At 36.9% G+C, this 14,863-nt stretch overlaps 1 protein-coding gene across 1 annotated transcript in view; it reads right to left on the bottom strand.

Annotated features, from left to right (window-relative positions):
- The window catches only part of lmbrd1 (LMBR1 domain containing 1), a 107,966-nt gene that overhangs the window by 42,937 nt on the left and 50,166 nt on the right, over positions 1 to 14,863 (bottom strand). Inside the window, exons 8-11 of the mRNA XM_016456540.1 lie at positions 10,506 to 10,631; positions 9,375 to 9,527; positions 2,572 to 2,636; positions 2,126 to 2,228 (exon numbers count right to left, since the gene is read on the bottom strand). Of these exons, the coding sequence (XP_016312026.1) occupies positions 2,126 to 2,228; positions 2,572 to 2,636; positions 9,375 to 9,527; positions 10,506 to 10,631 (447 nt within the window). The remainder of the gene's footprint in view (positions 1 to 2,125; positions 2,229 to 2,571; positions 2,637 to 9,374; positions 9,528 to 10,505; positions 10,632 to 14,863) is intronic.

The raw sequence follows: 14,863 nt of genomic DNA, 5'->3' as shown, positions 1-14,863 counted from the left end.
TTTTAAATGCAGTCTGTGTGAATGGTGCTGCGGCTCTTTGGATTAAGCAATACATAAATACATGATGCTGTTTTGTTAATAATTGTTTATGCAATTTACGAAATTATATTTGATTTTTATGAGTTAATTTAGACGAAATGTACGTTTTTTTATAGAGTTACTTCCTTGCGTTGACAATTTAAATGTGCTGCATTATTTTGTTCATTGCGCCCTCCTATTTAATCTGCATATAAAACATTAGAAATTAGATATTTTATTAATTTTTATTTTGTGTTTGCACAAACACGAACACATGCTGAATTGAGTGCTGTGCCTGCCTGTGATGAGGAGATTGTAAATAAAGAATGCATATTAGTCGAATTTAAAATAAACATTTGGAATGTTAGGTGTGTATCAGGGAGCGTCATCAGTGGCGCGCGAGATGCGGTGATGATGTAAGTGACGTTGTTGCATTTTAATGTTTTGTTAGTCTAGCCCACGAGACGCGCGTTATTCATTCAAAATATTCGAGAAATTTTGAAGCTCAATGCGGAGAAGATCTTGATTAGGTTAAAACCGAAACCAAGCCATTCACACAGAACGCATATTCAGCGCATTTTTTTAGTCGGACAAATATGACTGCTGCACTCGCGTCTCACAAGAGATGTTTAGAAAGCCATGCACAGTTTAAACTTTTAGAAAACACGTCACGGATTTGTGGAGGTTTATTCCTTTTCACTGCGTCTCATATGTTTTAAATGCAATCTGTGTGAATTGTGATTCAGCTCTTTGGATTAAGCAATGCATAGATAATGATGCTGTTTTGTTAATAATTGTTTATGCAATTTACGAAATTATATTTGATTTTTATGAGTTAATTTAGACGAAATGTACGTTTTTTTATAGAGTTACTTCCTTGCGTTGACAATTTAAATGTGCTGCATTATTTTGTTCATTGCGCCCTCCTATTTAATCTGCATATAAAACATTAGAAATTAGATATTTTATTAATTTTTATTTTGTGTTTGATTGTTAAAACAAAAAATATTTGTTGTTTGTCTCAATAAATTGGGTTAATTTAAAAATACAGTAGTTAAATTTAAACATTTTTTTCTATTGCTCTTTGTTTTAAAAAAGGTTATAAAAAAGATCAATAATTATCGATACCGAACGATATGAAACATTATATCGCTGATAAATTTTTTAGCTATATCGCCCAGCCCTACTTTGAACTTTGTATTCGTCAAAGAATGCATCCCAGTTTCTGCAAAAAATATTGATTTTAAACATTGACAAAAATAAATATGTTTCTTGAGTATCAAATCAGAACATTAAAATGATTTCTGAAGATTCAAAGAAACCTGGAGTAATGGCTGCTGAAAATTCAGCTTTGCATCAAAGGAATAAATTACATTTTAAAAATATTAAAATAGAAAAAAAATAATTTTAAATTGTAATAATATTTTAATTATTATAATAATAACAGCCTATCAAAAACATTAAAATATTACTAACTCCAAACTTTTGAAAGATGAATCATGAATTTCTTAAGAAAACAACATTTTAAATCCTTTTTTTTGTTGGAAATTTTTGTTGGAAAACGTATTATTATTATTATTATTACTACTACATATTACAAAGTTGAAGAAGAACAGCAGCCAACAAGGGCACATGAAACTCTTCAATACTGCTTTAAAAGCATCACATGATGCCCTTCATCAGTTTATTTAAAATTGATTGGCCACTACATAATTATCATGCTTTAATTTTTTTCTATTTTACAGTTTTTCATTCAAATATCAAGAAACATTCAAATATGAAGGAAATAGCAATAATAAGGAATGAGTAGGTGTGTCCAAACTTTTGATTGACAGTGTGCTCTTGCCAATTACAGAATGCTGCTGCTTGTCCTGGCAGAAATTGCCTACGGAGAGCAGATCGCATTCTTCACATCTCTTGCAACAGGCACAAGCAAGTGCTGTTCTGCTGATAAGTTTCGTAGTAAAACCAAAGTGAACCATGCTTTCCATTCTGGTACTTTCTCCTCCCAAGTCATTACACAGCTCTGGTTGCACACAACTGTCACTAGCACTCATGTCGAGGACACAAACGTAACGTGACGAAAGAAAAAGAGAAGGCTGCTCACCGGTTGCAGCGCCAGCAGTAGCTCATTAAGAGGGTTGGTTAGGTTGGTCCCAAAGATGATAAATCCAGTGCTGATACCAGCTGAATGTAAAGCTTTATCCAGACTGCAAGACAAACACATTTAACAGCATCATCACATAAGAGACTGAATTAAAAACATCATTAACTACAGTTCTCCATGGTCTGCTATAGAATGATGCTACATTATTGTAAGTATGAGATAATTTAGAGCGCTGCAGGTGTTGATGAATGTGTGTGTACAAGAACAACAGATTTATGGTAACTCCAGCACTGAATCAAAGTGTCCCTGAAATGCACTGTGCTCTGAAGGGACGCCATCCTTCCTGGGCCTTTTCAGTCATTTGTTCGTAATGTGTGAATGTAAGAAAAACAGTGGGGTAGAATCTGTCATCAGAGTGACATTTCATACCGGTTAATGGAACTTACTTAGAAATAAACAAGGTCACGAAGAACAAAAGAGCCACCAGGATGAAGAAGACCCCGAGCAAGATCTGACAAGACCAAAAAGAGACAAAGTTACAAACGTGTTGGACAAACTACTTTAAAAGTTTAGTCACTTTATTTTAGAAACTATCCTTATTGAAATATCACAAAATCACAAGACACAACCACAGAAAACACACAAAAATACATGACAGATTAAAAAACAAAATGTGCTGCTTAGTTTTTCAGGATTTATTTTAATGAATAGAAAGAACAAAAGAAAAACATTTATTTGAGATGGAAATATTTTGTAACAATGTAAAAGTCTTTAATGTTACTTCTGATTAATGTAATGTGTCCTTGCTGAATAAAAGTATACATTTCTTCCAAAAAAGAAAATACCATAGAGATATGCAAAGATTTAAAATAAATTAAATGTTTTATTATAAAACTAACATTTTTCCTATTATTTATTTAAAATAGCAATATTTTAATTGATTGAAAAATTAATTGAAAATAACAATGACAAACAGACATTAATAACTACACATTCTAAACATTCATTATGCTATAAAATACATTTAGTTCATAAAAAAAAAAATTTAAATAAAAAATTACTGATCCATTCTAAACCCATATGACTTTTTTCTTCCACTATGAACGATAAATAATTCACTGGTTGCTCGTTTCTATGCAATTATTCTGAATAGGAAACGAGCAGAAAAAATGGAAAAGCTTCACAAAAGGCATAAAAGTACCATAAAAACTAGTCCACATGACTTATGCACTATATTCCAAGTCTTCTGAAGTCATATGAAGATATCGGATAGTTCTTCACACAAAGTATCGTATAGCTTTAGAAGACTTGGAATATAGTGCATGAGTCATATGGATGAATTTTATTGTGTTTTTTGTCACTGTGAAGCTTGACAGCCCCAGTCCTTATTTACTCTCATAATACTGAAAAGAGTTGCCTGGATGTTCTTCTTCAATTCTGAATAAAAAGAAAATCACGTGGGTTTGGTGTGAAATGAGGGTGAGCAAATGATGACAAAAAAATTTATTTTAGAGGGAACTATCCCTTTAAAGGAATTAGTGAATTGATTCTTTTGAAACAGTTCATTGAAATGCCCCGTCTGAACAAACTGATTCATTAAAGACAGCCCCAGTCCTTATTTACTCTCATAATACTGAAAAGAGTTGCCTGGATGTTCTTCTTCAATTCTGAATAAAAAGAAAATCACGTGGGTTTGGTGTGAAATGAGGGTGAGCAAATGATGACAAAAACATTTATTTTAGAGGGAACTATCCCTTTAAAGGAATTAGTGAATTGATTCTTTTGAAGCAGTTCATTGAAATGCCCCGTCTGAACAAAGTGATTCATTAAATTTCTACTACTTAGTTACTCCTCAACACTAATTTACAAACACACATATATTAGTATGAAAAAATACACACTTCAGCACCACATTTTTGTGCAAAGGACTGAAACTCCCTATTGGTCCATCATGTCTAACCCAGAGGTCGTGTCATTTTTTACACATGGCCATATGGTGCGACCCACCTCAGACTGACAGTCACCAAGAGTAATATGGACGATGTGGTCACAAGCTCTCTAAATAAGGAACAGACTGAACTGCAGAGGAAAGAGTAAATGAACAAAGACGGCGGCACAAACACTCACAGCCCACAAAGCAAAACAAAACCAATATGCCAGACTGAACGGCTGCCTTTGACTGGCCTCCCGGAGCTCACGTCTGCTTGACTTGAGGGAGTAAACAAAACCCTGACGTGTGCAGTAATCACTCCAGATTTTCACAAAACAAAGGAAAAGAGGTGGCAAAAAGAAAAAAGACGAAAAAACTAATTTAGAACAAGCAGAAAATACTTATAACGAGAGAGACATATAAGATGGACACATCTATACCCATCTGTCTGCCTGTCTCTAATTTTGAGAGCAGTCTTCTATAATAATACAGAATACATATTTCACATTTATGCTGCTAACATTGTTTTATATAATGATTACATTACAGGCAATGTTTAGACCAAACAATGCTAATACCAATTCTGACTCCTAACGAATATTCACAAAAGCAAGTGCCATTCGCATTAAACACACATTTCCCTCAAGAACAATATGACAGATTGTGAACTGTAGCGAGAACATAGATTTGTAAATGAGCGTGAATCCGCCTTCGAGACATAATCGATAACTAATTCAAATGAATGACTGCGAGTTATTAGTGATGCTAGAATTACGCTTTGTGGTTAAAAACACAGCTGGAGCTATTCTAAGCATATATTAGGAATTTATGTCTCAAGCTGTTGCTGTAATACCAATAATAAAAGCTTGCAGTTATAGCTGTAATAACAGTGACAGCCAGAGCTTTAACTTTACAGAAAGGAGTACATTAATAATAACAAAAGTTACAGCATCAGGCAATTCATTATTCATGCCTTCAGCTACACAACAAAACAGCAGTCTTCAATATAGAGCATAAACACAGCTACCTAAACTCACGTGTGCCTGTTTTAAGTCCCTTTAGGAAGGTACCTGAGGTTACATGTCAACATGTTTAAAATGTTTTTCCTGTGTTATTGTTCCCCTTAGAGAAGACATTTCCACAAGCATCTACTGAAACATCATGCCCATAAAAACAGAAAAAAGAAATGAGGCCATTTTTAGAGGCAAAATTATGCCAAATTTGTCGGTGTCGATAGCCTCGTAGGCAGCACGCCGACATGTAGCGCCGTTTTGCTCCGGGCGTCCCGAGTTCGAGTCTCAGCTTGTGGACTTTTCCCAATCACATCCCCCACTCACTCTCCCACTTCACTTCCTGTCCTAAAGGCATAAAAATGCCAAAAATAAATCTTTAAAAAAGGCCTAATTTAAACTTAAAGGTTGCAGAGAAGTGCTTCTGAAGTGGCATTTAGGTGTCTACACATAGACTGTTCAATGCTGCTCAGAAGTGGATTAAAGGGACAGTTCACCCAAAAATTTAAATTACTCCATGATTTACTCACCCTCAAGGCATCCTAGGTGTATACGACTTTCTTCTTTAAGACGAATCTAATTGGAGTACTAAAAAATGTCATGGCTCTTACAAGCATTATAATTTCAGTGGGTGGGTGTTTTCATTCAACAGTCCAAAAGAAGTCCAATAAAGTGCATCCATCCATAATAAAAAGTGCCTCACATGGCTCCGGGGGGTGAATAAAGGCCTCTTGTAGCGAACTGATGTGTTTTTGTAAGAATAATATTAATATTTAAAACTTTATAAACGGTAATCTGTAATTTCCGCTGTCGCATGCACAAGCCGTTCCGCATATGTTGATACTAGGGGCTGAGGCGGGTCTGAGCAAGCATAATTTAGTCTTTGATTCAGCATTGCGTCTTCACACTGACCTTTGAGCAGGCACAGAGCAGCCTTAAATTGGCTGTGTAAAGGGGCCTTTAAGTGCAAAAAAAGAGTAAAATAGAACACAATGTACCACAAAATAGAACACAATCTCCAAAATACCAATGAACTATACAACATAGCATTAAGGATGCTTAGTTGCCTTGAGGAAGGCACATAAACAGTTAACTTCTCTCATTGCTTTGTTTATTTCACACTGTGCACACATTCAATCTCTGTTTGTTATCTATATCAATTTTACATCTGCAGCGGCTTATTTTCCCATGTTTGGCCATAATGGCCTGCTCGAGGCCCCTGGCAGTCAGACGCCCCTGGTTACATTGGCCCAGTCCATAATCGTCCTTGCTCTGAGCTCTGCCAAGGGCTGCGTTATCAGTGCACTGTCTGAAAGTGCATTACGGGAGAGATTTTTTTAATATCCTTTGAATGATAATGAAAGCCTCTATAGGTATCACACTCACACAGGCTTCATAAACAGGTTTATTTCATTTTATAATTGGACTTTCGACCACCTGCCACTGCTGTCATTCCCGGGGCCAGCTGGGTTCTAATGTGCAAACCTCTTGACACGCGTGCACATCTACTACAACTATACGGTTACAAGCGAACCACCGTGACGACTATACGTATAAATCCAGCGTGCTCGTTACTTGTCGCAAAGGGAGGAAATATGTGCAATTTGCATGGTAAGTGTTGCGTTTCATCTTCTGAAGGCTCATTAAAATACCTAAGCACCTCCAATACACCACTTTCAATTTTCCGAACCAATTTCCGCCGCAGATGAAACGGTAAACACAATAATTAAAATCAACCAAACTTAATCAATCAATCTGATACAGAATTTAGGTAAATTAACCTGCTCTCTTAATGGAATCAATCACATCTGCCGGGTCCACATTAAAGGGTAATAGAAGTGTGTGCTCATGTACCTCGCGATCTATTAGTCTGTGCTGACAGCTGAATTTATCTAAACTCATCAGCAGGGACTCACACGCATCAAATCGCCCCATTGGACCACCCATGCAACAGTTAACAAACCACCCACTGGGCCTCACTTTCTACGCAACTCTATTACGTAACGCCATTGGCTCTCACAGCAAGGTGCATTGAAACGTGTTGAATATCAGTACACATGTTGTGTTAGCGACAACAAACTACACGTGAGACTTCACAGCAGGGAGCGCGAATCGAGCCTGAAAATGGCCCTTGGAGAATATGAAGAGGACCTTTGCACTAAATCGTTAAATTTGCACTGTAAATCAAAGACATATGCTAAGCTAAAACAAGCGCAGCGCATCATGGCGACGTAAACAAGGTGCAGTGATTTATGGAGAGATCTGTTTGGCAGACAGATTCCTCTCAGTATGCATTTCCTCCGAAGCTCTTATGGGGAAAATTAGTCAATCTCAAGCCTAGTTTAGGTATAAATAGAGTTTGGAGTCTATCATTAGAGTGCCATGTTCATGTCTGCTGCTAGTGGGCCGCTAAAGACAGAAATGAGGAACCCCTCTGGCGCAGAGCATGCTGGGAGAAGAAACGATGCAAAGAATAACAGCAAGTGAATGAAATACAGCAAACATTTTAAAGATAGGCTAGAGGAGTGCAGAATGTTTGTGACAATCACAGCAATGTTTTTGCATCACTAGATGTATATTTAAAAAGACAGTTCTCTGAAAATGGAAATTCTGTCATCATTTACTCAACCACATTTTGCTATTTTCATGCTTAATAGCCTCAGTTCACGTGAACAGCCAGGATATTCTTTAAACATCACTTTTTGTGTCCCACAGGAGAAAGAAAGTCCTACTAGAGCATGTTAGAATTTGGTTTTAACACATTCAAGGTCAATCCCAGCGAGCACACATATCGAAAAAGAGCTGCCAAATAAATAAATAGAAATATTATATATTCAATAAAAAAATGGCTTCATTAGCTGGACGAAAGCACAGTAATAAGGTGAAATAATGCATCTAGCAAAGTGGTTACTCAGTTTGGAAAATCTGTGCCAAGGTGATAAAACCCAAAGGTTTTCTTGATATTCTTGGGAATATGTGTTGGCATTCAAATGAAGTCATAATGTACGGTTTACATCAAAGTCACCAGGAAAATTAATTTTCTTCACACCTCCCCCTTGATAGACTTTGCAAGATAGGATAGTGACATAATGGAACAATTAATTAGGAACAAGATGATGAAAATGCTTGAAATAAAACATCAAAAGGGAAAAGAATATAAATGGTAAGCAAGTGTTACAGTATAGTAAGTATATATAAGTCTAAACTTATATAAAACACGTAAATCATACTTTATGCAAGTGCTCTGATGATTTTATCGCAAAACCAATGGAATTTTTTAAGTAAACATGAAATGGCATCTGCAACCCATTTTACTTCCATAATGTAATGGATTTACAAGTGAAAGAAAATTCAAACAGACCTGAATGAGAGTTTGCAGACAGCATCTACATTTATTTACTATTATTGCAATAACTTTCATTAAATGAATGGTAACAGCCATTAAATTACCAAATTACCAGTTAACCTTAACACAAAAAAAAAACACCCTGACAGAATAAAGAAAGAAAAGTTATTTCAGATGCAGAAACACATTCTGATAAAGACCAGGAACACTTATTGTGGAAGAAAATAGGGTCAATTTTGACTTCATGACTTTTGAGAAAATACAACCCATTTGAATGGCTTCTGATAAAATGTGGTGCAACAGGGTGATGATTGCAGTTCACAAAGAGCTGAACTTGATCTGGCATAATTTGACTTTAAAATCTCTTACAAATGCCACTCTTATTCCATCAGAGAGATCCGTCACCTCTGGATATTCAGTTGTGTCGGTGTGTGGGAAGACAGCTGTTTATGATTTGAAGCATTTAATGTTTGATCCAAAGTATGAGTTAAACAAATTGTATTCTTTCAAAACTGATACTGAACTACTGAGTCTATTCAAGTTTATTTGCCAAAAATCCTCATTACAGTCATCAGCTTTTTATTTTTTGAAGTGGTTTTGTCATAATTTAGTCTTTCTCTCACCCTAAGAATTAAAACTATTTTGTGCCACCTTGTTAAAATAAATGTGATCAGAAATCAGAAAGTTGTACATATTCAGAACCAGTCATTTTTGAGTTCGTTTCAATAGATGGTCTCTTTGAGATTTTTTTTTTTAATCTTGTTTTGAGAGTACACTAACAAAAAGTAATTTCAAAAAGATCATAAAAAAATTGGAATTCTTTTTGCATGACCTCTGATTCAAAGCCAAACACGCAACACTGTCACAACCAGAACCACATCAATGTGAGCAATCAGGAGTAGATGAAACTGCAAAAGGCACATGTACAAGTCAACAAAGTTTATCTGAGGTAAAACTCAACACCTTCATGGGACGGAGAGCTGAGCCCACTTTATTGCAGCAGTTCCTCTCTGCAATCTCAAGGTGACGGCCCTGTCGACGGAGCACCTGAAACTTGTCTTCAAGATCCTGGAGGTTCCTCCGGTCTCTCATAGAGAGAGGACGCCCATCGGCACACTGACGAGAAAGGTACAAAACTGCTTATTGCATAAAAATACATCATACTGGTTTTTATATTGTATTTGGTTTCAAATTCAAAATGTCTTTTGAATTTTGATGGCAGCCAATTATTACCACAAAAAGCTGAGGTTGGTACAAACCATTGCTTGTCCTTGTTTACATTTATGCATTTGGTGATTCAATTAAATGATCTACAGTTACAGCTACAGGTTTGTTTGTAAACCAATATTTAGTGTGGTCTAGGTCATATTTTCCTTTAGTTTTTGCTATTCTGTTCATGGTTTATACTGACAAGGGATGTCATCTAACCTAACCATGTTGGATTCTACCTAATTTGTGTAGTTTCAACCAAATGACAGATATTTTTTTTGCCCAAAACACTGTAAAACCTTTGACACCAACATAGAGGAAGATATGGGAAGTGTTTCTTCTTCCTTTTAAGCTTTTTTATTTTACTTAACTACACTTCCGTCCAATAGTTTGGTTGTCAGTAAGATGTTTTTGAAAGAAGACTCTTACACTCACCCAGGCTGCAATTATTAGATCAAAAATATATCATTGTAAAATAAATACTATTATAATTCAAAATAATTATTTTCTTTTTTAATATATTTTAAAGTGTTTATTCCTGTGATTTTCAACAGCCATTACTCTAGTCTTCAGTCACATGATCCTTCAGAAATCATTCTAATATGCTGATTTGCTGCTCAAAAACATTATCTTTATCAATGTAATTTTTTATCAGTTTAATGCATCTTTGCTGAATAAAAGTATTAAGACTATCCCAAACTTTTTGAACAGTAGTATACAAATTGTATTCTTTATTTGCATCTGCTGACAGCCCTCAGACCAATTTTGGGTCGAGACCCACCAGTCGAGAACCACTGACCTCAAGGACAGCAACAGACAAGCAGTTGATCCTAAATAAAGTGAGCAGAGCTCTGATCTGAATTCAGTTCACACACACAAACAGACCTTGGCTTTGAGCTTGTCTATCTGGTGCTCCACCTCCTCCGTGTCTTCAGTGTTCTCCAGCCGCTCATACAGGATGCTGCGCGTGCCTCTAATCAGGTTCAGCGGCAGGACGGACATCCCGTACGCCTGACATGGAGAAAGAATTAGCATTAAAGACCAATTATACACCATTCACACTCATCAGGCAGAGTGCCACCACAATTTCACCAAGAGTCCCGCCAATCGCCTCTACGTACCACTGTGCAGGGGAACTAAATCCATACATTATGGCACTTGATAATAAAAGAGCACTTTCTAAATGGTGTCATTCAGAATCCTACTGAATCCGTGTATGTGTTTTTCGTGCAACAAGGGTGAAGAGGAGGAGATGAAAAGAGTGTGAGAGTGTGTGTTTGCATGCAGCGACCATTTTGAGATGTACGGCTTGATTTCCAGCGATGCACAGCCTAACAGTGCCCCCATGTGACGGCACAAAGTGCACTTTCACATGCACAGTGCATGACAGAAGAAATATCTGAGCTCATGTAGGGAAATATGATAAAACCCTGCAGTTTCTGGGGGCCGTAAATCAGAGGTTATTTCAACACCCTGAGCTCATCGATGGGTTTTTTTCCCCCATCTTGGCATTAGGAAGCGCAGGTCTTATGCAGTGAGGCTTGGGTCAGAAGCCTGCTAGCCTTCTCAATATGGGCTTTGTGAACTTTAATTAAAAATAAAGACCATCTTCAATACTCTCCTGGTGGCAAATCAATACAGGCAGAGAATAAAAGAGACCAGGTTGTGCGTACACACACACACCTCAAGAAAAAAAACCTTCATGCATCCACATTCGTGCAGTTCTGCCATTTTCAAAAGCTTTCATATCAAAATGCTGACAAAAGTCAGCGGCACAATTAGATCTTCAGAAGGCAGCTAAAACACTGGTGACCTTTTTATCTTCTCTGCCGAAGATGCTTTTAAAGCAGGGAAAGTGACGTGCTCTGTAAAACTCAGGCCGAGTGTGTCCAGCCGTCGCCACGGGCCGTGACACTCTCTGCTATGAATCACGAGGGCTCTAAAGGCCGGACCATGTCCCGAATACCAAGCGCTCCTCATAAAAGAGGAATCTGTCCTGCAACCCCGGTGAGACGTCTCCTCCTCCTTCGCCTCCTCTTTCCCATTCTTTCCTGCCCTCCTCGCCCCTGCAGTCCGTCAAGCGTGAGAAAAATAAGAGAGACACTCCAAAAAAAACAGGTGTGTTCTGTGCTGATTGGAAAAGGAGACCCGAGGCAGGAGACAGAGAGAGAGTATGATAGTTTGAGAAGGAGGGCGAAGAGAGAGAGAAAAAGGAAAGGTGGAGAGATGGAAGATGAAGGGGTTGCAGTTGTCAGCTGGGAGATCGGAGGAGAGAGGGATGAAAGTGGGGATCGGAGAGAGAGAGAGAAGAGAAAAAGTGGAGGCATACACCCCCTTACACAAGGATGCTTTTGTTCAACAGCCTGCATGGGAAAAGTGTGCACTGCCACAAGACTTATGAATTTCTTCAGACTTTCTTTACACTTTTCAATGTGGCAGACTTTGCAAAAAAAAAATACAATAATGTGCACAATTCTTCCAAGCAGACTCCCGTATACCTTAGGACTCTTTATCAGGGTTTCCTCACATTTTGACCGGTAAATTTAGGGCTTTTCTACTTGTTTTAAAAACCATTGTCAAATTTTCTGATGAATGATTTAAAATTATTTTTGTTCCAGTTAGGAAATAAATATAATAGAAATCTGTTTTTCAAAAAAGGCTCACAAATTGGACATCACAATGACTTGCAAGCAAGCGCAAGGGGAAAAAAAAACATCTAGATAAAATATTTAGACCAAAAATGTACATTCACAAATTTCCATGATTAAAATTTGGAAATAAAGTTGTAGTGTTTTGTGAATAATCTCATAATAGTCATTTTTGTGAAAATAAATTCAACATTGTGAGATATTTTAAGAATCGAGTCATAGCATTGTGATGATAAAATTGTGATTTTGTATGAAAAAAATGAATTTAGGTTTTCACGACCATGAAGCCGTTTGATTATTTTGAGTAATAAGCTCTTTAAACGCTTTAACTTTGTGTTTGAGGTCATTTAAATTAACATCCAAATCATGTTTTCAATGTCAATGGAGCATACTGTAATTATGCAAATAATGTCACAAAGTATCTTTACTGATGAAGGAGGAGACGGATGTACAGTAATGCCAATCTGTTTTCAACAACAATAAAACAACAAAAATCAGTACATCCACTAAAATTACATGCAACATTAAACCATCAAAAGGTCGATCTCGCATTGCTATATTAAAACACTCTCTTCCTTGTTCATGCAATAATGAAGACACAGAAAGTGAATAAAACTGTCAAAAAAAACAAACAGATGTATAGAGAGTTCAGCATGCAACAAGCAATGGTCTTCTGCCAGATGGTGTTTCAGTGTTTCTTCTGTCCCTTTTGTAGTCTGTAAATTAAATACAAACTTGTTACACTGCTGGAAATGAGAGGCTAATTCTATTTGCTGTTGCTTTATAAAAATAACACTGTCAATTTACCCCGTCCATGCAGGTGTGGAGCACATTGTGAGAGAAACACATCTGTGTCACTTGTCATGGTGAAAACTCTCAAACGTTTTATAAAAACTGGTTCTGGATGCTGATTGGTCAATACAATGTTTCAGCTAAAATGGTAAAAACACAATATAGTTACTGTGCAGCTATTCCCTACCACTGTCAGCCATCAACAAACAACTTCCTTAAAGAACTTTTAAACAATCTAGTTATAAATGTGACCCTGGACCACAAAACCAGTCTTAAGTTGCACGGGTATATTTGTATGGGTCAAAATTATCGATTTTTCTTTTATGCCAAAAATCATTAGGATATTAAGTAAAGATCATGTTCCATGAAGATATTTTGTAAATTTCCTACCGTAGATATACTTACTAATTTTTGATTAGTAATATGCATTGCTAAGAACTTCATTTGGACAGATTTAAAGGCAAGTTTCTCAATATTTAGGTTTTTTTATTTTTGCACCCTCAGATTCCAGATATTCAAATAGTTGTATCTCGGCCAAATATTGTCCTATCATAACAAACCATACATCAATGGAAAGCTTATTTATTCAGCTCATTCAGATGATGTATAAATCTCAATTTCAAAAAAATTGACCCTTATGACTGGTTTTGTGGTCCAGGGACACAAATAATAATGATGACAGTATATATTAAGTACCATGAACTAACAGTTATTTTTATAACACAATATAACATATTGTTTGGTCATGATATCTAATCTATAATGTCATTATAGGAAAGAAAGAAAGAAAGAAAGAAAGAAAGAAAGAAAGAAAGAAATTTGAAGCAGCCAACGTATAATCATATTCCTAAAACCAACCAACCATCAAGCAAACAAAAGAATTGAACTAATTAAAAAGACGGGTGGAAAAAGCATGTTTTCTGTCTCAAGAATCCCATGAATAGGACTGAGATATGGAAAAAGAAGCTCTGCATATAAGAGGAGACCTGAGAATATTAAAATTGTGGCATTTGTTGTTGAAGTGGCTCCTCAGATGCACCCGTGACAGTGAGAAGGAGGAACAGGCTCTCTTGCCAGTCACAGGTCATTTTTGCAGCACTATGATTAAATCAGTGGAAATTAATGCGGTCACCCTCTCGTTGGGAATCAGCATCTTTGGGTCGCAGATTTAAGAGGGAGAGGAACCCTCCAGGGCTGAACGCCAGCCAGACTTTTAAATCACCACTCTGTGTCACGCAGCACAGGGACCGAGACGGCCCACGGTCAAGCAGACAGATCAAAGAGCCGTGATATATGCTCATATGCATATGCAAATATTACATGCACATTAAAAAGTCAGCGGGTCAATCATTTTCATTGTAACGTCACACCAACAGCAAAATTAGCTTGATATAAGACCTCAGCATCTATATTACCCAATGAAGGATGTTATATGGGTTCAAGTGAAAATGCAAGCAGCGATTTTGAAGCACAGCAACCAGTTTAGACTTTGGGAGGTCAGGAACCGCTTTGAGCAGAACGGGGCTCGATCAAGCATAAAACACACTTTTGCACCTCATAACATTAAGGGTGATAAAGGCTTCTTGAAACGGCATCTTGGACAATGGAGGGTCTACGAGTACATAAAGGTGTCAAAAAAGGAGAGCCCTTTCAGACGATAAACATGGATGAGGTGACGACGAGTTCAAGGTGATTGGTGATCACTAATGGGAAAAGTTTAGAATAAAGTGGCAAGAACTGACATATACTGTACACTAGTGCTGGGCGGGATACCGGTTCATACCGAATACCGGTGTTTATTTT

Source organism: Sinocyclocheilus anshuiensis, unplaced genomic scaffold (assembly GCF_001515605.1).
Source record: "Sinocyclocheilus anshuiensis isolate Anshui unplaced genomic scaffold, SAMN03320099.WGS_v1.1 scaffold407, whole genome shotgun sequence".
NCBI classification, from domain to species: domain Eukaryota; kingdom Metazoa; phylum Chordata; class Actinopteri; order Cypriniformes; family Cyprinidae; genus Sinocyclocheilus; species Sinocyclocheilus anshuiensis.
Note: the sequence above shows the minus strand (reverse complement) of the source record. Positions and strands in the feature narration are given on the sequence as shown.